This window comes from Montipora capricornis, chromosome 1, assembly GCF_036669925.1.
Source record: "Montipora capricornis isolate CH-2021 chromosome 1, ASM3666992v2, whole genome shotgun sequence".
Classification (NCBI taxonomy): Eukaryota; Metazoa; Cnidaria; class Anthozoa; order Scleractinia; family Acroporidae; genus Montipora; species Montipora capricornis.
This window is the reverse complement of record NC_090883.1, coordinates 37929088-37950638: the sequence shown is the minus strand read 5'-3', so window position 1 is coordinate 37950638 and position 21551 is coordinate 37929088. Positions and strand designations below refer to the sequence as shown.

The following is a 21551-nucleotide window of genomic DNA, read 5'->3' as shown; positions in this document are numbered from 1 at the left end:
AATATAACATTCAACTTTTTTAGCTAAAATAAAACAACTGGATATCATCGACCTTTATTGTTCTCATTCGGGTTCCGGTTCAGGAGCCAGATCCGGTTCCTGCTCCGGTTCCGGATTCCAGATTTCTTCCTTTTCCACATCATATGTCGGGAATGATCGCCGACGATCGCAAAATCCGGGACACTTCGGGGAAATATTAACGCTTCCCATTTTCCCGATTCGTCCCCGACCAACAAACCCGGGGATGTGTATGATTTATGGTTTTTCAGTAGTCGGCAAAATCTGGGACGGTCAGGAAACTGTGAAATCCCTGATCGTCTGGATTTTTCCGACATATGCTTTAATTATATCATTCGGTCACGGAATGTGGACTGTGGTCTTTGGACTACGGAACTGGAAATGTATATTTACCAAGATATTGTAACACAAAGAAACCCCACTGAAATACTGTGAACGTAAAGTGTAGGTGAAAGCCCCCTCAGGGGCGTAGCCAGGGAAGGGTTCCAGGGGTTCCGGAACCCCCCCTCTCGCGCCAAGGAACCCCCCTCTCCTATTTTTAACAGTGATTTTATCCCAGCAAAAGTGTAATGGACTCTCGATTCCCAAAATTCTTCGTTTTGTTCTATGCTTAGCGTTTCACTTGCATTTTCGGAGACATGAGCAGAGTTGGGATTCCTGTGTAACAAGATGCATGTGTGTGCAGAAATGCCCGCGAAATTAGTAGACCATCCATTGGTGTTGTTCGAGCTGGTGGTTTTCGTAACAATCAGCGGCACCCAACGAGAATATAGTTCAAAACCACTCAAACATATCATTGTTAAATGTATTTTAGTATTTAAACGGTAGATATAGGCATATTTTTATTCCCTACAAATTTTTTCATCTGTTCGGATTTCCTAGCTGAAAGTCTGGTGATCCGAAAATTATAGGGATCAAAACTTAGGGACTGTGCAATAATTATCAGGAGGGGGGGCCCCTAAAACCAGAGGGGGGGGCCTTAAGTTAAAATAATGGAAAGGAGGGGGGGGCTCTACATTAGATTTCTCAAGTAAGTTGAGGGGGGGTCTTAATTAAACTTCACAAATTCGATAATGAATAAATAAACATTTTCCAAATAGACAGATGCCACGCCTTTGACTATCCATAATGTCTAAATATTGCATCAACATAAACACATGCTTTAACTTATTTAGAATGTCAACATATGATAGATTGAAACAATCGCTCATGCACAGAAGTCACAAACCACGTTGTGAGCTTTGCCAATAAAACATTTGGCATTTAAGAGGTCCCGCAGACATGCCAGGTCTGTTCTTGATTTAAACAGCGAGAGGGTTTCTAGGTCTACAGTTTCTAGCTGAGGAATGCCACATACTTCTGTTTCATAGTTGTCATCAATGGGTTCACCTCCCAAAGACCGAAAAATTATACAGGTTCGGGTCCTACGGCTTTCTGAGGCAGCAATCCTCTTCTTCTCCCATTTTTTCTTCTGTTCCTTCTTTTTTCTTGATTTGGATGCTTTAGATTTGGCACCAATAGGAAATGTCGCTTTATATTTAGCCATCACCCTATCCAGGTCTTCTACAAGATGCAGAACGTTTAAACCGACTTGAGACTTTATTGAATGACGTTGTTCAGCATTAAAATTGTGTAAACAGCTGAGGCCAGTCTTCAGTGTTTTTCTAACTTGGTTACGACAGCATTGAGCTTGTCCTGGATATCATTTGCCTCTTGTTTGCAACGTCTGATGTTGCTGTCATCATGGGGAGCTGGCTTGTAATCCTCTCGGAGAAACCTTCCTGCACAAGCAGGGTTGTCGGATAAAAGATATTGGTATCTGTTCTCAAGTTTTTCAATATCTCAAGGTACGGGTTAGAGAGGGGGGGGGGGGGGGGGCACATCATAATTTTGAGAGAACGTGAGGGGGGGGGGTCACAGCTAATCTTGACGCTGCTGGAGGGGGGGACCTATCTAATTTTTACTTTGGTGAAGCTCATTTTAGGACCCCCCCTTCCTGATAATTATTGCACAGTCCCTTACCTATTCGAAAATTTCAGCCAGAAAAAAGGCTCCCGAAAATTCTAGGTGACCTTTTTAGGGTAAAAATCCGTTGAAAATGGGCAATTATACCATTTTTCAGATGTTCGAAAATCCTAGGAGAGGCAGGCAAGCAAGAAATTTTACAACAAATGTTCCGAAAATTCTAGATCTCAAATCGTCTTCCGAACAGATATTTTCCGAAAATTGACGTTGGGTGCCCCTGAACAATGTCCCGATTGCAAAAGATCGATGCATTCTTTTCACCAAAAAGGTAGGCACAGCGAAACATTTAGTGATAATGCGTAAGGAATTCGAATCAAGACATTTTTCCGGCCCTAACATCGATTATATTGATGAAATTCCAATCCCAGAACATGCGATCGAGAGTTCTTTCTAACATGCACACCTTGATCCTCATTTTGTGCACGTTGCCGATAACGTCAGCTGAATGTGAGTGCTCATTTAGTACACTAAGAAGGTTGACCATGTCAAGCGAGCGAGAGTCTGGGCTGGCGTTGATGAATATCAGTTACCACCGAGACATAAACATCGAGGAAGTGATAAACACGTTCGCTCAACGGCAACCAAGGCGTCTTCTGTTTGCGTAGTGTAAACGCCAAAGTCTTGTACGTGCGTAATATGTAAGGATTGTAGACCAACCGTTTTCGTTGGAACCAATTTGGAATCCCCCCTCCTAGAAACCCTGGCTACGCCCCTGCCCTTGATCCCTTCGTATATGACCTCCTGTGATTAAGCGTTCTCCTCTAAAACACTACATATTCAACCTCTCGTAGGTGGACATCTCTTGTAAGCGGACAGGGTTCTGCAGGGTCTAAAATGTCCTCCCGTAAGCAGACAGTAAACAATATCAAGAAAATTTCTAACGAAATGGGTTTCATTTTAGTATAGGTAATTGCATGATTTCGAGTGCACTTTGGAATAAATAAGCATAAGTAAATTTTTTCTTAGATGACCAAAATTGATTTGAAAACAAAAGATATGATTGGTTCTGACCAAACCCTATTGTTCATTAGCCAATCATAATCCAGAATTTTGATGTGTAATTTGCACTGGTATTACACTTTTTGCACTGTGTTACACTTGAACTGCATTGCCCTCAGCCAATCAGAATCAAGTAATTTTTTCATGTATATTATTAATGCTTTAATTGCACACCTAGACAAAACATATTCATTTTGATTACAATTAGCTTTTTTTTTTTCATTACAGTACATCAAAGTTTTCCTTTTGTAACTTTTCTTCAAGCCAGTCGCACAAAAATTTGTCTCCTTGAAATGAACTCGCAAGGTAATTCCATACCATCATGCACCAAATATCCTGCTCCTCTGTTTATCCGCTTTCCCGTAATAAGAACCGTTGCATAGTTAGACTTTACACAAAAAACTTACAGCACGTTTTAGTAATGTTTAAAAAACGAGCAGCAGTGTTTTGCCGAGTGTTTTTAGACCCGATAAAACACATGTTGCAAGTTTTTTGAACGGCTTCAAAAACATTCCACAAAGAGCGTGTCCCTCTGGACTCAAAACAATGGTTCAAATTGTGAGGTAAATATTAGCAAACAAGAAAAACAAGCTATGCCTTATTAGTATTCTTTATCAACGATGAAATGATATATGAAATGGATCATATATGAACTGGATCTTACATAAACTGGATCTTATATAAAGAATACTAACGAGGAGTGTTTTATCAGGATATATAGCTCATACACGTGACATTTTATCGGTCTTTTGATAGGCTGTTAGGCTAATGAATTATTAATGAGTTTTTGAACCAGGTCTAAAACACTGCTGTTCTCTCTATTTACATAATTTCCTTCATGGAATAGCATAAGTTCTTTGGTCAAAAAAAAACATTCGACTTCAAGTGCAACTCTAATCTAAAATTGTGATCTCTCTTTTTAACCCCCTGAACCCTCAGGTGCCAGCTCACACACCCAGTTGACAAGTACATGTATACAATCATCGGCAGTTAGAAAAAGTCTCACTCCTAGCTTACTACGATTCTCTACGATTCTCAGTTGAGTACCTCACTTAGCCTTTTTCGAGACAAAGTTTCAACCTTGCAACTTGCTTTGCTTCCAAGAGTAACTTTCAGGGCCTTGACGTCATGAGTGATGAACACTGCCAAAATTTACAAATGCTAACGGTTAACTCAAACTGGTGACCATTACCAGTAAAATGACGTCAAAACCGGAAAAGTTACCCTTGGAAAAGAAGCAAGTTGCCCTTGACAACATGCTAACTTTAATGCTGAAACTTTCTCCCCAAACTTCCCTAGTGGCATACTCAACTGACAATTATTGTAAATAATACCCAACTGGCAAAATTCTGAGCTTTCATTTTGAAGCAAAGGTTTTTGTTTGCATTCAAAACTGACTTGTAGGCCCAAAACAACTCAATGGAGAGGATCAAGTATGCAACATGTGTAAAACCAGCATAATTTTATTAAGTATGTAGGACACCGGTTTGAAAGTGAAAGCCTGAAACTCCAGTCCTGGATGTACACATAATGCACCCTCAGGCTACTATAGCATGGCACTAGAGTTTGATGTCTTTTTTCTTCAACCAAGCTCTCCTACAATTTTAAAGTTAGTAATGGCAAACGGTGAAAAAAAAAAAAAAACTGATAAAACCTTGATATAAACAGTCTCATCTGCTTGAAACAAAGGGTGGTAATTGGTCTACTGATAAAAAGCCCACTTTTTAAATTTAAAGAAAAACAGAGGTGAATCTTTGACCAAGTAACATGCAAAAGTCTGCCTGCATTGCTTCAACATTTCACTATCACATTCACTCTCAAATCTTAAACACAGGTTTAATTCTTCAAAGCAGCAGATGACGAGGAATACCGGTAGATATAAAAGGAACGATACTAATGGTAATGAACTCATTGAGAAGTTACAAGGAATGTGTAATATGCATTTACTTGCCATCTCTAATATGGTAATAGTGAAAACCAATAACATTATTTTTATACAGAGGAATAATAGATGTCAAATAAATGGTTAAGCACATAAACTTGATAATTTAAAATGAAACATAGACACTGGTGTACGAGAAATTTATAATATCAATTTCATTCAAATTAAAAAATTACTTGTCACTTCCATGCTTTCCTCGAAGGGTTGACAATATGAGTGCTTTGCTGTAAAACAACACATTTTAGCTGGGTATCATAATGATGAAGGTGTCTGATCTGTGCAAAAATCTGTTTCACCTGAGGCTTTGGATGTACATGTACTCAGAATAAATTATTATTTTGTGATAGCCTAATATCAACCTCATCCAACAATATGTTAATTCCTATCATGTTTTGAGCTTTAACCTAAATAAATACCTGTAAGTTTAAGCATTATAACCACAATATAATAATTATCTTGTGGTTATTATTACCCTTGTTTACAAAAAATTACTGGTAAAATATCAGTAATAATAATTATTATAATGGTTGAAATAAATGGCCCTTAGAAAATTTAAATTGAAAGACAATACCATTAATTAACAAACAAAACGTTATTAATAATGTGTGGTTCCAGAAAATGTCCATACCCCTCCCACGGATGGCTTTTGGTTTAGACACTCCAGCCCCCTTGTAATCTCCATTTCAGGAGTTTTTTGAGGACCTCCACCCTCCCTGGAAATTCCAGTCTTTCAAAACTTTCAAACCCCTCAAAAGTTATAAATCATCCAATGTGCAAGGAAATTAATATAACAGGACACACATCTGGAGACGAGATGAGGGTAGGCCATGTTTACTCAGTGATGATAATATTTCCAATTTCATCCTCTTTGGACTGCAGGAAACTTGCATCAAAAGCTTAAATGATAACAGAAACATGTTCCAGGTGGAGAAGAGATTTATTTGTTTCTCTCCATTTTGTGATTGTTTACGAAAAATGCGCAATTATCTTGACAAGCACTGTCTGGAGAAAACAGTTCAATGTGAACCCCCCTTTCCCCTCAGAATTTCTGGCTCTCACCCCCCTCCCTTGGGAAATTCCCAGTGTTTTTCTGTAGGGGTATGGATATTTTCTGTAACCACACAATTTGAAGTATACCATGTGCAGCATAAAATTCTTCAGTACCTTAGTTTACAATTTAAGTTTCAATGACTAAATCCCTTCAGTCTTCAATAATTATTATTGTGGAGCAGAAATTGTTAACAACTTTCTGGCTATTATGAAGAAGCTGGTGAATTTCAAGCCTGTTTGATGAATGAAGAGATTTTTATTAAGTCATGATGACTGTGGCATACTTGGAAAAACTTGTACGTTCTTACAACTGTTGGTAATCAGTTTTTTTTAAATTATATGCCTCACTCACCATCTGTGCATACTCAATCCGTTAACTTTCACTTTTGGACGTTCCAAAGACCTGCATTATTCAATGCAGTAATCTGTGCAATATATATATACACAAGTTTACAAAGATTGTTTAACAGCTTCTTCTGCTTATTTGTTTAAAAATTCTCCCATAAATATCTTACTACAAACTATATTAATATCTTGTAATCCACTTTTTAAATAACAACAATTTATTTTTTGGGTGAGCAAAATATCTCTACAGTGTCCATTGGGTTACTTTTTTGTTGCATTCTTTGCCTAGCAGACCGCTTTGCTGCAGCCAGTCTCTGCCTTGCTGCAGCCCTCTGTTCTGCTTCTGTGGCTTTAACTTCTTCTCGCGACTTTTGCCGTCTTACTGAGCCTTTGCCAAGAGAAGACTGTCTTGAAAGTGATGACTGACGAGTTAAGGAATTTCTCTTAGCAGCATCAGCCTAAAAGATGAACATGCCATTAATAATCAATACACTTTCCAAGCTGGGAGATAATCTTCTCAAGTAGAAATGCCTTGTAAAGATACTAGGGATACTGTTAGGTTGAGAAAGCTGCACTGAACTGTTGCTGACCAGTGTAATTTCAACAAGGCCCTATCAGGGAACTCCTGGGTGTTCCAGTTGAAAGTCACATCTTTTCTTATTACAGTTGCCAACAGTCTGCATGTCACTATCTGACTTTCATATTTCATGTTCCAATTTTGTCAGGTTGGGAGTCTCCTTCCAATCAGTTTAATTTCCTTAATTAAGGTTGAAATAAATGTCTGTCACTAAACCAAATGCACTCCTACAAGTCAATATTAGTAATGAAAAACAATATCACAAAATAATTATTCCTACCTCATCTGCAGGGGGCTGCACTTGTGTCCAACCATTTTTCCGCAATTCATCTATGTTGGTGAACATACCATTGACATCCTCAACCTGTTACATGCAGAAAAATGGTCAGAAATGTCAACTCAACACCCACTGCAAATATAAGAATGCAAAAAACAGAAAGCACAACAATACAGCTCAGTATTTGACTAATATCACTTCAACAAGATAGTAAAATGGATTATTATTAATCAGGTAAAATAACTTGAGCCTGTTGTTTAAAACAGTTTTTCTATTATAACATTTTTTGATTATGCCTGGAATAAAAAAAAAGTGGAATTTTTCAACATGACAAATATTGAGGTTGTGCCAGTTTTGTCCAAGCTTAATAACTACTTATGACCCTTGTGTAATATATTGAACTGAACAAAAGGTAGGCTTTTATTTACAGCTTAACCCTACATTTTTATAATACAAGGTCTACAAATTAAAGGCAAACAGTTGCTGAAATTTAACTGTGGCAATTTATTGTTAAAACCGATGATTTGATTTACTACCCAAAGGTGTCCTAGGTAGTCCTAAGAAATTCACAATTCATTGTCAGCTAACGGGTCTTTACTACAACTGCATATTTTAAGTCAATGATTTTGCGCTGCATGTTAATTCATTTGATTCCTGACATGGACACTTGAGCCTCAGTGGTTCAATTGTACAACGCAAATGCAAATGCAAGGAATTACACACATGTGAACTAACTAAACGCAAGTGCAAATGCAAATGTGTTTGCATTTCACACAAGTGAACCAAGAAAATGCAAACGCCAACGCAAATGCACGCCAAAGAAAACAAATAGGTTCATTCTTGTCCACCATCTTGGAAAGAGGACTTGAACTGCATCTGCGTCTTACTACACTTGTGTTTGCATTGGACGTGTGAACTTTGTTTGCGTTTGCATTTGTGTCGTACGTGTGAACCAGGCTTTAATGATTTTACTATGCTAACACCAGACAATTTCATTTGCTAACGGGTACCGCTAGTTCAGGTGCTAGCTAAGCATCAAGTATACCTGAATCATGACCATGTCCCAGAATCCTGCAAGATCGCCATTAGTGGGTCTTCTCCCATTGGTCTCACCAATTCCCTAACCAACAACGAACAGATTTCATAAGTAACGCATGGACTTGTATTCCCTTTTTAAAAAACTTCTTGAGTTTAATAGTAACTTGAAGCTTGTTCCCAAAATAAGTACTTAATTAGGATGCTATTCCTTGCATATTCTAAACTTCTGATACCAAGAAAGTACTTATGCACTCTCAGTGTCCGAGTTGGAGACAAAATTAATAATGCTACTTCCCTAGTCTATCTTAGATAAATAATTTTGCTTTTCAGAAAAAAGGTAAAGGGCAGACTTCAGTCGCTTCAAGTGTGGCCAAGCCTTGTGTTTTACAAGTAACACGAATCCCAACACATATCTAAAAACATCTACCGGTATTTCACGTTGAACCTCTGCTGTTTAAAATGGCCCAGGCTGGCCTTGACAAAAATAGCTGGGTGCAAGCAAAAATCATAGCCTGATCCCAGAGGTTTTTCTTGAGCAGGGAGAAAGAGAAAAACCTCTGGTTACCTTGGACTTCAATCTCACTTTCATACAGATGCCAGATGTCAAATATGTCAAACTGATAATTACAAAAGGGACCAATGGCAACTTAGCAATCAAACGAACCAATGAAATTGATTTGCGTGTTTGTAAAAATATCAACCAATCCGAGCCTTTGGGTCAGAACCTGACCCTGGCGTCTGCAAGAAAGTGAGATTCAAGTCCAAGGTAACCAGAGGTTTTTCTCTTCTCGCCACTTCGCGAATCGCCTTCGCCGCTTCGTGGCTCTCTCACGGATCAAGAAAAACCTCTGGCATCACGGTACAAAAATCACTACCTAATTTGTTTATAATCTGGTTGCTATTAGAGCTCAGTTAGTTAGCAGATAATACTTGCTACTTATTTGTTACCTATTACTCTTCAAACACAGCTATCTTCTGTAAAAATGCCTGAAACATTGTGATTTCAAAGCCACATGTAGCTCTGTATCATGAAGTACGTATGTTAACTGTTTCATCGTGCTGGCAATAAAGATATCACACTTAATCACTTGAAACAGCCGAAAGGTAACTTTCCCCCTTTATAAAGTAATCCATGCTTTAAAAAGTGGAGCCTTGACGATAATGAACGCAATTTTGTCTTATAACTCACCAAATTCATATTACATAGACCTCTGAATTGTTTAAACTTTTTATTCACCAAAAGCATGGCCTTGCCATTGGCTGCCCGGATTTTTCCACAAGCTAAAACAAAAAGAATGTTCTACTCTTAGTAAAGACATTAACAGTTTCATTATGATATAAATCTTTGGCACTGTAAAATCATAGTGTGTAAATTGATAATACAACTATTAATAGCATAAAGGGAAGCCTTTTCAAGCTAACAATCTGAGTGCAACTTGAGAAGCCCAAGCGAAGGCAACAAGTGATTTTGAATATCCATACCCCCTCCCTTCAAGTGGGAAACTTTAGTTACATTAAAACGGATACTGGGTTATTGATTACCATGGTGTTTGATGTCCCTAGAAAACATGTCAAGGACTACTATAAGAACTCAGCAGGGGAATTTGGTGAAACCTAATGTACACCACTCTCATCAACAACCAACCAATTAACCAATCCTTACTCATTTGAATAACAATAATTGAGATTAAAAAGTGGCCTGCCAATTAATTAAATGCAATTATTAACAGTAGCAAATGTTGCCATCACAAGCATCACTTTTGAAATAGGATGAACAACCGTTATGACTTCATCTCTTAAAAGAAATATGACATGCAATCAAGTGAAGTTGTTTCTTTCCATCACAAAAAGTTAAAATTTCAAGGTAGAGTTTTGTCTTCGATCCAATGCAAATGATGCATGATCCTCTATAAGTAAACCACTATTTTTTTACTGCACAAAGATTTAGCTGTATTTTTGATAGAATTTAATATTATTATTATTTTCGTACTCAAGAGTTTCTTGCATGCCATACTTTGGCATTTTTCATTTGATGCAAGTTGAAAACCCTCAAAAGTTTGTTCATTATATTACATTCAGTGACAAAAATTAATGTAGGCTACAGGCAATGCCATTTCAAATTTAACTGTCATCTTGGCATTCAAAAATTGGCAATATTGGAATTTTCCATTTCAATTCAGATAGCTTTTACCAGACTCAAGTGGCCAAATGAAAATGAAGTTTAAGAATTGGTTCACAAAGGGCTGCCAGATTCAAGCCAGCTGCACTGGACTGTGCTCTAAGTTCAATTAGACTTCTCATCAGAGGTAAAAACTCTACTGGGAAACACACCCCCAAAGAACTAAAATATATTTCATCAAAGTACAAGTGTACGAAAAATCTCACACAATTTAATCAATTCAAGCAAAGCTGAACGGAAGCCAAAACTTTCAGCATGTTTTGAAGTTTACTAATGCAGTTATGAAAAACAAGTACACTCTGCAGCTCCAGTTATGAGTATATAAAAGATGTGGAGTAGAGAAAAATAGAGAAAAAAAAAACAGCTGATTAAATGTGTACTCTATCATCCAGTAAAGATGTAAGTCCTCCCTTTGTAAACACAGCTATCCCACGGAAATGAAATCACGACTATTTTTAAGCATGCGAATACTAAAATAATGTCTTTTGAATCCGAAATCAGGCTGAAACAGAAAAAAAAAATAAACTGGATATTCCAACATAGATCAGACACACTAGAGGAAATATGTTGATTATTTACCCCACCTACAAATTAATGTGCATCACTTCTATCTTTCTTGTAAGAATTTGGGGGATGTTTCTCCAGAAAACAAACACGAACAATGACGACATTAAGATCCAAACCACAGGGCTGCATATAACCAGTGGTGTTAAAATAAAAAATTATTCACAACTATTAGAAAAGCCACGTGCATCATCGTGAAATAACGAGAAGTAATCGCCTAGAGGAAAATAAGTGGGCTTTTTTTCTTAAACGATTCTTCAAAACAAAACGAACCACAATTTCGCATTTCACATTTACACCTCTTAGACTCAAAGAATTACATTGTACATATTTCGTAACACTTAAAAACGACTCACCGTCTTCGGGGAGTGATTTTGTTGTCATTTCCTGTTCGGTTCCTTGACAAAGCCTTGTCAATCGTTCACTTTCCTTCTCCAGTAGACCAAGAAAATAGTGCCCGTCTTTTTCTTTGTGATTCATAGTAAGATGCTTTTGAAAGCTGTCAGATAAACACTCCAATTCTTTTTCGGGTGAAACGTTTTCCTTGTCTGCGGGAACAGAAGCCATCATAGGTCCATGACGCTTTCCTTTAGATATGAATATTACTAACTCTGATCGCTGACTTCCATTGACGAGTACAGCACTATTCATTTTTTTTACCACAAAACACTATAGTTAGATTTGCCGGGTGGCCTTGATGACCACGACTTCGGGCAAGATGACAAAACGCACGCAGCTATCACAAAAACAGCGATTATTTCGCTATAAGAATATTCTTTTCTTTACAGATGTCTTGATGATCAAACTGGCGATCCAATATATTCGGATAAAATTTTCGTAGCGAGGCCAATAACGTCTATCAAGTGTTGTACGTACGCTCTTCGCCTCAAGCCAGTTGTGAAGGGAGATCGATGGAATTCCGGCCTTGCGGTTTCCGAGCCCTACATAAGAGAAATGAGACAATTTTGTAAATAATTCATCGACTTGAATGTAGTAAGGACTTTAATGCCAGAGGCTACTCAGTTGCGGCAGCAAATGCCAATAATACTCAAAAACTAAGTTCGATTCCCTTGCTAACCGTTTGCGGTTCGCATCCGGCCCACAGAAACGCGCTCTAACGTACAAGCGAATCATTTTATTTGTACGTGCTGTCAACTTCCTATCCTTCATCAACTATGTGACTTGAAAATATTTTGCAAAAAAACTTAAAATCAATCTGAACTTACAAGGAAGGTGGTGATTTCTCTCACACTTAACAAATGCTTTAAATCCAGTTGATGTATCAGGAGATACAACGCGACCGGCAAATAAAGAAAACCAATGAAAACTACCCACAACACGGTAAGCGAACGTCACGAATGTTTGGAAAACTTAAGTGGCATCACTACCATGAAGTTTTCTCTAAAGTTTAAGCAATCAATGCTGACGGTTTTGAGATTGATAACAGCCCATTGTGCTTGAAGACTACTCACGCAAAAGAGTAACGCTGCATCACTTACCGAAGTGTTTATGAGACCGCGCCACCTGCACTTTCCTAAAACCGCATGCCGTCCGTCCGAAAAACTACAGCACTTCTTTTGAATAAGGAGTATGCTACGATGAACCTATCCTATTTGCACAACGGCTATATGTGTTTGACCATTCCACGAAACGTACAAGTAGACGACGAAAAGTAGCGAATATGTAAAAACCCAAAGAAACAAAACCTACATCCAGTTGGATGGGGGCGGAAGCAATCTCGACCCCAGAGCTCTTCTCTTGACTGAGTGAGAGAAGGGTCGATCCGAGGCTCTGGTGACGAGTGGGGGGCGAAAACGGAGGGGTGGTTAGAATGCGCATGGCAAAAATTGTGACACACTGAAAGGACTGAATGTACGACAGGCTCAGTTTGTATTTTCACTTGTAGTAGGAAAATAACCTGTCACTCTGCTATTGAATTGCACACTTCCTGTTTATTTCTTTATTTCTTTCTTCGGTGTTTTATCTTTGAAAGTCCAGAATGTCGTCTTTTACTCGTAAAATTGTACCTCTCCAGGTAAGTAAAAGTGTGGGGTATTTTCACAACTTGTGTGTAGCAAAAATAACACGTGCGCCTTAGTTTTGTGTTGGAGCTTTTCCGAAAAAGGGTGATAATTTACAATAATTATTAGTGGAATAATTATTGTTGGTGCAGACATACCAACCCCTTTTGAAGGAAAATAGGGAGTATTTTTTAGCGCCGAAGGTGCTCACACGAGCGCCCAAGGCACGAGACTGAAGGGGGTCTGGGGGTATTAAAGGTTAGGGTTAGGGTAAAAAACAAACAAAAATTAAAAGTAAATCATTTTCCTGGTATCAGATAAGGTCTTTGTTCTTACCAATGCTTGTCCACCATTTTTGGAGCTGCTAAGTGGAGTAAGACTGTATTTTTGAGTAAAACCAAAAACCACCATTTTTGTCAACAAACTGATGAGTTTATTGGAGAAACTATGGTGCTGCATCTTTGGGGAAAGAAACACGAAAATTTGGTTTTATCAATATTTAGAGTTGCTTTAAATTAAAGTTGGAAACTGTTCGGTAAGCACTTTAGCAAGTAGGCAGTGCTCGAAATTGAGGTTGTCCCTGTTTCAAAAGCGAAGCACCTACACCCGGCATAAATTTGGTTGCCCTGATAAATGCTTGGTTGCCCCTTGGGAAACCCCCTACGATTACATGCATGCCGTGTTGAGATTCAATCGCATGGTAATGGAGCTTGAGTATCCCATAGTTCTGAGTGTGTTCCTGTGGTTTTTTTTGTGGAAGTCTGGGTTTAAGTTTTAATATTTTCAAAAATGGAGTCTTCGATCTCCATTGCCAATAAGCTACATCCTATCTGGGAAAATGCTCAATTGTGGCAAATTAATTACTGTTAACTTAACACTACTGTCAGAAATTGACAAGAGAAAACGTCAATTGATTCGGGTGCTGCTTGTGTGATACATTTTCTATTTTTGGCTGGGTTGTCTATTGTTTTTTTCTTCGGGCAACTTACCTTTTCATTTTTTCATAGTCGCCCAGTGACCGCTAATTTCAAGCACAGTTATGCTGCATGTGGTAGGGGAAGTTGCTCACTGACGATCAAATGAGCCAGTTTTTAATGCACCCATGTGCAGCCATCAGAAACCACTGGGAATTAGGTTGCCAGCAAGCCATTATAGTAATAATTATTGGTCTTGCTTTTTCCTCACACTGGCGGACAATGCAAAGTAAAATATTTTCACTCAGTCACCGTTGGTGTATTTTACTGAGGCCCACCTTCAACAAACACACTCAGTTTTCGTCATAATTGGCAAAACCACCATGATGGCAGAAACTTTTAACAGTTCTTTACACATTAAAAATTATTTTTCTCCTCACCAAGACCACAGGACCTTTGGAACAGATTTTCTTGTTCAGATTTCTTTCAAGTAAACATTGAGGAGCTTTTGTTTATATTACAAAAGCAGTACACAAAGAATGCACATGTGTATAAGATCCACAGCCACCATTTTCTTTTTTTTTTTTTCTTTTTTTGTAATTTAATAAATAAATTACAATAAATTACCACCATTGTCTTTTGAAGAATGAGAAACCTGCTTCAAATTACCTCTTTGTTGAGGTAAGGGTTGGGTGGACTTCTCGGTCTTTTAACCCTGTTTGAAAACTGGCTACCAAATATGCAAAAATTGTTCATAAGGTAACGATCATCTGCAACTGCACAGTTATTTCTTCACTGTAAACCTCTTTAAAAATATGACTGTGAATGTAACCCCGAACTAACTCTCGTAAGCCACTTAAGTATAATGAGCCCTTTCAACTTTGTATATTTCACTTAATATATTGTTGATATATATCAACCTTGCATGTGACAAACATTGCTTTATTGTAAAGGACAGAAATCAAGCAAGGCCTAATGCTACTGTGAAAGTGGTGGATGAAGAACCGTAGCTCAGATCAACATCATCATGAACTTCTTTGTGTATCACCCAGGACAGAGAAAAATGTCTGACCTGAGTGGGAATCTAACCCACCACCTTGCAATAAGATCACCATTACTCCACAAACTGAGCTGCAAGGCCAGGTCAGGCAGTTTTTTCTGTCCTTGCGAAGTGATGCACATGAAGATGTTCCTGATGCTCTTGATCAGCGAAGGTTCTTCATCCATCACATTCACAGTAGCATTAGGTCTCACTTGATTTCTGTCCTTTACATATATATCTATACATGCAACTAAGAGCAACACTCATTTATTGCTTTATTGTGACAATCATTTCTTTATTGGGATTTATTTTGCAGTCTTGTTGGAACAGTCTCTTTGGCAATGTAGGTTTTCAGTCTGCATGTTGTTTGTCTATACTTCGGCGCACTATTTGGACAGGCCAAGAGGCACTGGAAGATGATGACCCAGAGATGTACGACTTGATCAAACAGGAGAAAGACAGACAAGTGAGGGGACTGGAACTCATTGCATCTGAGGTATCTTTTTTAGTTCATCTTACATGTACCTAACAATGTTGAAAGTCAAGGGGTCAACTTTTTGCACAATTTCTTACATGTTAGAAGATATATTGTATCTCCTGTTACATATTTCTTTATTGAAGGGATTTATTTTTCGATGTTGACTTTAAGTCTCTTTAATTTCACTGAAAATAGCCTCCCCCTGTGGCATTTGTCCTTTGATAAACAGAAGGAATAACAACAAAAAAAACCCTGCCCTTTCTGGGCAGAAAGTTGGCCCCTAGTTGACGCTGTTGAAGGCCAGTGAATGTGTTTTTTCGAAGATTGTTTTTGATTTTGATAAGCTGACTTTCATTCATTGTAGAATTTCTGCAGCCGTGCAGCTTTAGAGGCCATGGGATCCTGTTTGAATAATAAATACTCCGAGGGTTATCCTGGGCAAAGGTAAATAAGTCACATATAAGTGTAGAGCATGGTAAAGGCAAATGTGAGATCCTGTCTCTTTAGAGAAATTTTGTTGGATGGGATTAACCCATTGACTCCTGACAGACGCCCTACGCCCCCAGTTGACGAGTGAGATCATCTGGCGTTAGACAGAGTAAAAGTCTCACTCCCAGGAGTCGATGGTTCAATACCTGAATGGCTGGTCATCTGGGAATACCCTGTACATGATACTGTATTGACTTGGGAAGTCAGGCTTGGAGATTTACATCTCACATATCTTCAATGTGGGCCGAGGCCTCTGGGTATGAAAATTAATGCCAAACTTATAACCACAGACTGGTTGCCGTAGTTGGTTGAGCATTTGAGTATCGCAGGATCAAAACTTCGGCCGGACCAACACTCAAAATCTTTAAATGAGTGAGGAGAAAGTGTTGCCTTTGCAGTGACATAGATTTGCAAATTTATGGTTCAACTTTCTAGTCTTCTCAGATGAGGATGTTAAAGAACCCACTCACTGTTCGACAAGAGTAGGGGATGTTGTCCCTGGTGTGGTGGTTTCTCACTCATTCTGTTCTGGGGGCACCTGACAAATCTTCTTGTTATTCAGCTAAAGTCTCCCAAGGGAGTAGTTAATAGCATATTCATTCATATACTTCTGGGTCTGTGGCACTGTAAGGGCAATAATTTAGGGTAATAATACAGTCAAGCTGGTAAATATGTCACGCTCTCTAAATTGAAGCTTTTTTGCTTGCTGTTTCTTTGTTGTGCAGGTATTATGGTGGAACACAAATTATTGATAAAGTTGAACGACTTGTTCAGAAAAGGGCATTGGAAGCTTTCAACTTAGATCCAAAGGAATGGGGTGTTAATGTACAGCCATACTCAGGTATTGAAACCATATCAATGCATACCAAGAGTAAAAATGAGGCAAAATTGCACACATTTTGCAATCAGACAAAGCTTTCAATTATTGGTTTTGCGATGAGTTTGTTGCTGGTGCGCACAAGATGGAATGCTTCAGTCTTTTACACTTTTTTAAAATCACTCTCATCCTTCTCCCATCCTGTTTCTGGCAGATGACCTGGACAGCCAAAAATGGAGGGCAAACATACCATGGAATGTTGTACCCACTTGAGGTGGAAAGTGACATAAAATGGATGATGATGATGATGATGTTTCATTGATGCAACTGTCATCATTTCTTATTAAACATGTTAACATGATTTGAAGGGAGTCTTGTTGATAGTATATTTCTGATTAATAAAACAATGACCTCTCGGGTTGTCACTGTGAAGGCCAAATTTCTAGCAAAACATAAACTTCGGACGTCAGTGGAATGAGACAAGAGAGCTCCAGAACTCAAGAGTATTGTTCTCAAATGAATAACATTTGAATGTATTTAGCTTTCAACAATGATATGTGCCTTTAATTGCAGGATCACCCGCCAATTTTGCAGCTTATACAGGTCTTTTAAAACCACATGATCGAATTATGGGACTTGACCTGCCACATGGGGGACAGTAAGTTTTTCAATTAAATTAAGGACGGTGCCTACTAATTCAAAGGTATTTTTGCCCGGATTTGTGATTATGCAGAAAAGGTAGACCTTAACAGGTGTTATTGAAATTCAAAAAGAAAATTGGGGGATAATTCCTGTACAATATTTGTAAAGAGCTTTAAAATACAAAGCAATCTATGGCGTTCTTTCTCAAATTGAAGCTCAATTATCTTTCAAGAATGCATGGTTACCCCCAATTTTCTTTTTGGATACCAAGAGTACTTACAAAGATGTACTTTATCTGCATAGTTTTAAACCGCGCAAAAATATTCCTGCATTAGTGTGCATGGGCGATAGGAAGTCCGAGTATCTGGAGATGCGCAGAACGTATTCTCAATAACAATAGTAGGCACCGTCCTTAATGTACATGCAATGTAAAATTGCACTGATATATATATATATTCAATACACTAGAGGAGACGGAATTTGGAATTTAGATGTTGTAATAACATTAATTATTATTCCACTATTACGCCATTTTACCATATTTGATCAAGAGAACGTGCAAAATATGGGACGGGCTCGGAAAAATACTACGCTACTGGCAAATTATCTGTGTGTATAATATGTTAAACCATCAAATAAGATGTATTTATGCCGCATACCTGACGAGTACTATATTATAAGTAACATTTGACAATAATCCAGTCCTAACAGTGTAGTGGGCCAAAAAAATTATTCTTGTCACCTAAACCTATTTTAATGATGTAGCTTCCTGGAATTATCTCCTATAACGCAGTGGTAAAGCATCAAAGTATTAATCAGTAGGTCTTTGGACTTTGGTTTGACTTCTACTAAAGAGCACTCACAATTTTTCCAAGTATCCCGGTCGCAAAAATGCTAACAACCTGTTATTATTAACACTTAAATGTGCAAATTTTGCTACCTCCAATAATTATCGTATATTTATCAGTTCAAGTTTATTTTTCTTCTTAACTTGAAAGTTAATGTCACATTGACATTGGAATGTAGAGTCAAATTTGTTTTGCTAATTTTAAACTAAGTGACAAGTGATGAGCTCCCGAATTCCCTCATCAAAAACTGTTTCACAAGATGTGTTCTTTGCGTTTTTTTCTTTCAGTTTAACTCATGGATTTATGACTGATGCAAAGAGGATTTCTGCAACATCTATTTATTTTGAGTCAATGCCTTACCGACTTAACGTAAGTTTCTTTCATTTCTTATTACATCCAAAATTATCACAAAAAAGTTCCACTTTCGCGAATACAACTCTCACTTTTATTTAATATTTTCATGTGTTCAATCTCATTGTTCACTTTCTTTTTTTAAGAAGCCCTGATATCTTTCCTTGCAACAGGGGAGAAAGTATGCCGGTCTGTACTGCCTCTGTTAACCTCAAGTTTTCACAGGCTTGAGGCGAATTCTTACGCACCCACTGCCAGAACTTAACAACTCATGATAGTAAGCACTGGAGAATTGAAAACGTGGAATATAGTAAATTTAGAAATGAAACTAAACTTTTTACTAGAAAGTCTGTGGAAGGCATGTTTCTTTGATTAAAATTTGCCCTATTTGCAATTGAAATGTCAAGTTTAATGTTAAATGTAAAAGGGCCTTTTAATTAATACCCATGTTTGTTATGCTTGTGATCAAAAAGGTCCTTTTTGAAAGGATTCTTCTCCTGCTGAGCTAAGAAGGTTATTTCCAGATTTATTAAGTGAACAGAGCTGGGATTTTGTCTTAAGATGGTTACTCCTCTCTTTTGGGAAATCAATTTATTTTTCAGGAAGAAACTGGGCTAATTGACTATGATAAGCTGCAAGAAAATGCTCGTCTTTTCCGTCCTCGATTAATCATAGCCGGAGCAAGTGCATACTCTAGACTTTATGACTACCAGAGAATGAGAGAGGTAAATTTCTTTGTGACTGCGTGAGAATTGATCCCTGAAGTGCTGATAATGTTACTAAGGACATTAAGCAATGACAATAAGAACAGATTTGAGAGTTAAAGCTGAAAATATAAATTCACATTGTTAGATTGACTATGTACACCAACTAGCAAGTTGGTACCACTGAACAACTAGGAAAACCCTAGAATAATTGAATAATCAAAACATTTTGATAAAAACAATATTTAGGATGTATTAACAACTACCATCTAATAAAAAAATAATGTGAAACAGGAGGTATGAACCTATGCCTTTCCAGGAACTGTTAATAAATATTATTAAAACTTGTTCCATGATATCCTTCAAAGTTGCACTTTTTCACATAAATTTGAACTGGGTAAGCCTTCACAGATTAAGGTATAACGGTACCATGTCTGTATAATTTTTGTTAAGAATTCAGTGCAAATTCGCAGAATTATACGTACTGTATGGGCGCAAGCACTTGTTTTCATGATGACAATAGTAGTGGCAGTAAGATGACAACAGAGCAAAAGTGTTTTGAGTGAGGCTTTGAACATTAGTTGATATGTTTTGATATTTTACTTTTTTAACCAAGTTATTTAATTAATTTATTTTTTAGATAGCAGATGAACATAAAGCTGTTTTGCTGGCCGATATTGCCCATATAAGTGGCCTTATAGCTGCACAGGTAACTATGATACATTTTTCTCTTCTTAAAGGTATTTCCTTTTCCTATTACCGGTATATTTTTCTTTCAAATTTACATTTTTATATTGTTGAATTTTCTGTTTTTTTACTTTTAAGGTCATTCCCAGCCCATTTGATCATGTTCACGTTGTAACAACCACAACGCACAAGACTCTACGGGCTGTTAGGTACCAAATCAGGAGGTTTTTTTAAAATTCCATTGAAATTGACGTAACTATTAATAATGAGTACTTGAAGTAATTAGGGCAAAAAGTGTGTAATGTGCCTCTGCCATTAGCCTGCCCTGCAGTGGAGGCGTATTTTGGGCGCGCGAGTGCACATTCTCGTATTAGGCCACCATCTTAGATTTGGTAACTGTGGAAGATTGGGGCGAGGAAATATTTACAGAGGGAGTAGGTGTTAAGTGGGAAAATGGGCAAGGGGGGAGGGGGAGGGGAAGGAAAAATACTTATTTATTATTTCGAGTGCCCCACCCCCAACCTGCCACTGCACCAACCCTCTACCGGTCAAGCATCACAATCCAAGATTGCGGCAACGAAAACCTGATTTATCTAGCGTTCCGCTCCAAAATAACGCCTGCACTGCAGGCTACTCTTCCATTATTTCAACATCTCCCTCATTTGTCTTATTATTTTGCAGCCATATGTTTGTGCTACTGAGTTTCTCTCTTCTTTGGTTTCAGAGCAGGATTAATTTTCTATCGTGTTGGAGTCAAAGGAAAAAACAAGAAAACTGGGAAAGATATCTTTGAATAAAACTAAGGAGAGAGCCTTTTATTTCAAAGTTGTTTTGCACTAAACTGGAAGTTTCTTTCAAGACTGTTTGAATGCTCAAGTGTACAATACTTCAGAAAATAAAGACCTTTCTCTGTTGTTGCTTTTGTCAAGGGGAAAGTTGCCTTCACGCATTCTCATTCACACAGTGAAATTTACATAATTTGTGTAGATGTCACAAAGTGTTCTTCTAAGCCTAAAAAATACAAACAATAATACATTATAGTACATGAATTTCTTACACTCAAGGAACACTTTGTGACATCTGCGATTTAAGTTCCATGAATCCATGCACCTGCACTGGACTGTGGTTGGTAGTTAAAGTTTTTCTTTTGTTAAATATATTTCAAACTAGTTTGTTTGACGTTAAAGAATCAAATCTTTTACTGGAAATAGTGTATTGAAACATAGAATGTTTCGGCCAAAAACCATGGCCTTTATCCTCTACTATTTCCAGTATAAGATTTAATTCTTTAACATTCTACAAAACTGGATGATTAGAAATTATGTTTACTACCGGTAGTTTGTAAAATACTTTCTTTTGTTCCAGATTATGATAATGTTTACAGGACAAAGGAAAGTTAAAAACAAACTCCTCTGAAAATTTTTTAACAAAGGAAAAATGTTAAATGCAACATTAAATTTGTCATACCGGACTTTGGTTTTTTGTGTAATTTGGGAATATACAGATTCCAAAAATCCAAAAATTTTGAGGCAGGGCATGTTTGT

At 37.6% G+C, this 21551-nt stretch overlaps 2 protein-coding genes across 2 annotated transcripts in view; one reads left to right on the top strand and one right to left on the bottom strand.

The window, feature by feature from the left end:
* Positions 1 to 4487: 4487 nt before the first annotated feature.
* LOC138042021 (disks large-associated protein 1-like) lies at positions 4488 to 12778 on the bottom strand. Its single transcript, XM_068887753.1, has 6 exons — positions 12514 to 12778; positions 11371 to 11955; positions 9461 to 9552; positions 8279 to 8353; positions 7237 to 7320; positions 4488 to 6837 (listed from the first exon to the last, which is right to left on the bottom strand). Exons 2-6 carry the CDS (start codon positions 11663 to 11665, stop codon positions 6598 to 6600), a joined length of 786 nt encoding a protein of 261 aa, XP_068743854.1. The 5' UTR covers positions 11666 to 11955; positions 12514 to 12778; the 3' UTR covers positions 4488 to 6597.
* Positions 12779 to 12892: 114 nt separating this feature from the next.
* LOC138041892 (serine hydroxymethyltransferase, mitochondrial-like) overlaps positions 12893 to 21551 on the top strand; it is a 16881-nt gene continuing 8222 nt past the window's right edge. The window contains exons 1-10 of the mRNA XM_068887578.1: positions 12893 to 13049; positions 15308 to 15487; positions 15834 to 15913; positions 16684 to 16799; positions 17349 to 17433; positions 18553 to 18634; positions 19219 to 19341; positions 19961 to 20029; positions 20146 to 20216; positions 20732 to 20795. Coding sequence (XP_068743679.1) covers positions 13014 to 13049; positions 15308 to 15487; positions 15834 to 15913; positions 16684 to 16799; positions 17349 to 17433; positions 18553 to 18634; positions 19219 to 19341; positions 19961 to 20029; positions 20146 to 20216; positions 20732 to 20795 — 906 coding nt within the window. The 5' untranslated portion in view covers positions 12893 to 13013. The remainder of the gene's footprint in view (positions 13050 to 15307; positions 15488 to 15833; positions 15914 to 16683; positions 16800 to 17348; positions 17434 to 18552; positions 18635 to 19218; positions 19342 to 19960; positions 20030 to 20145; positions 20217 to 20731; positions 20796 to 21551) is intronic.

Bases quoted from the DNA above. Each gene is read 5' to 3' on its own strand.
- LOC138042021 (XM_068887753.1), bottom strand. From the start codon at position 11,665: ATGAATAGTGCTGTACTCGTCAATGGAAGTCAGCGATCAGAGTTAGTA. The intron at 9,553-11,370 runs GTGAGTCGTTTT...TTTTTGTTTTAG, and splicing joins AAAATCACTCCCCGAAGACG to CTTGTGGAAAAATCCGGGCA. The intron at 8,354-9,460 runs GTGAGTTATAAG...GTTGTTGGTTAG, and splicing joins GTCTATGTAATATGAATTTG to GGAATTGGTGAGACCAATGG.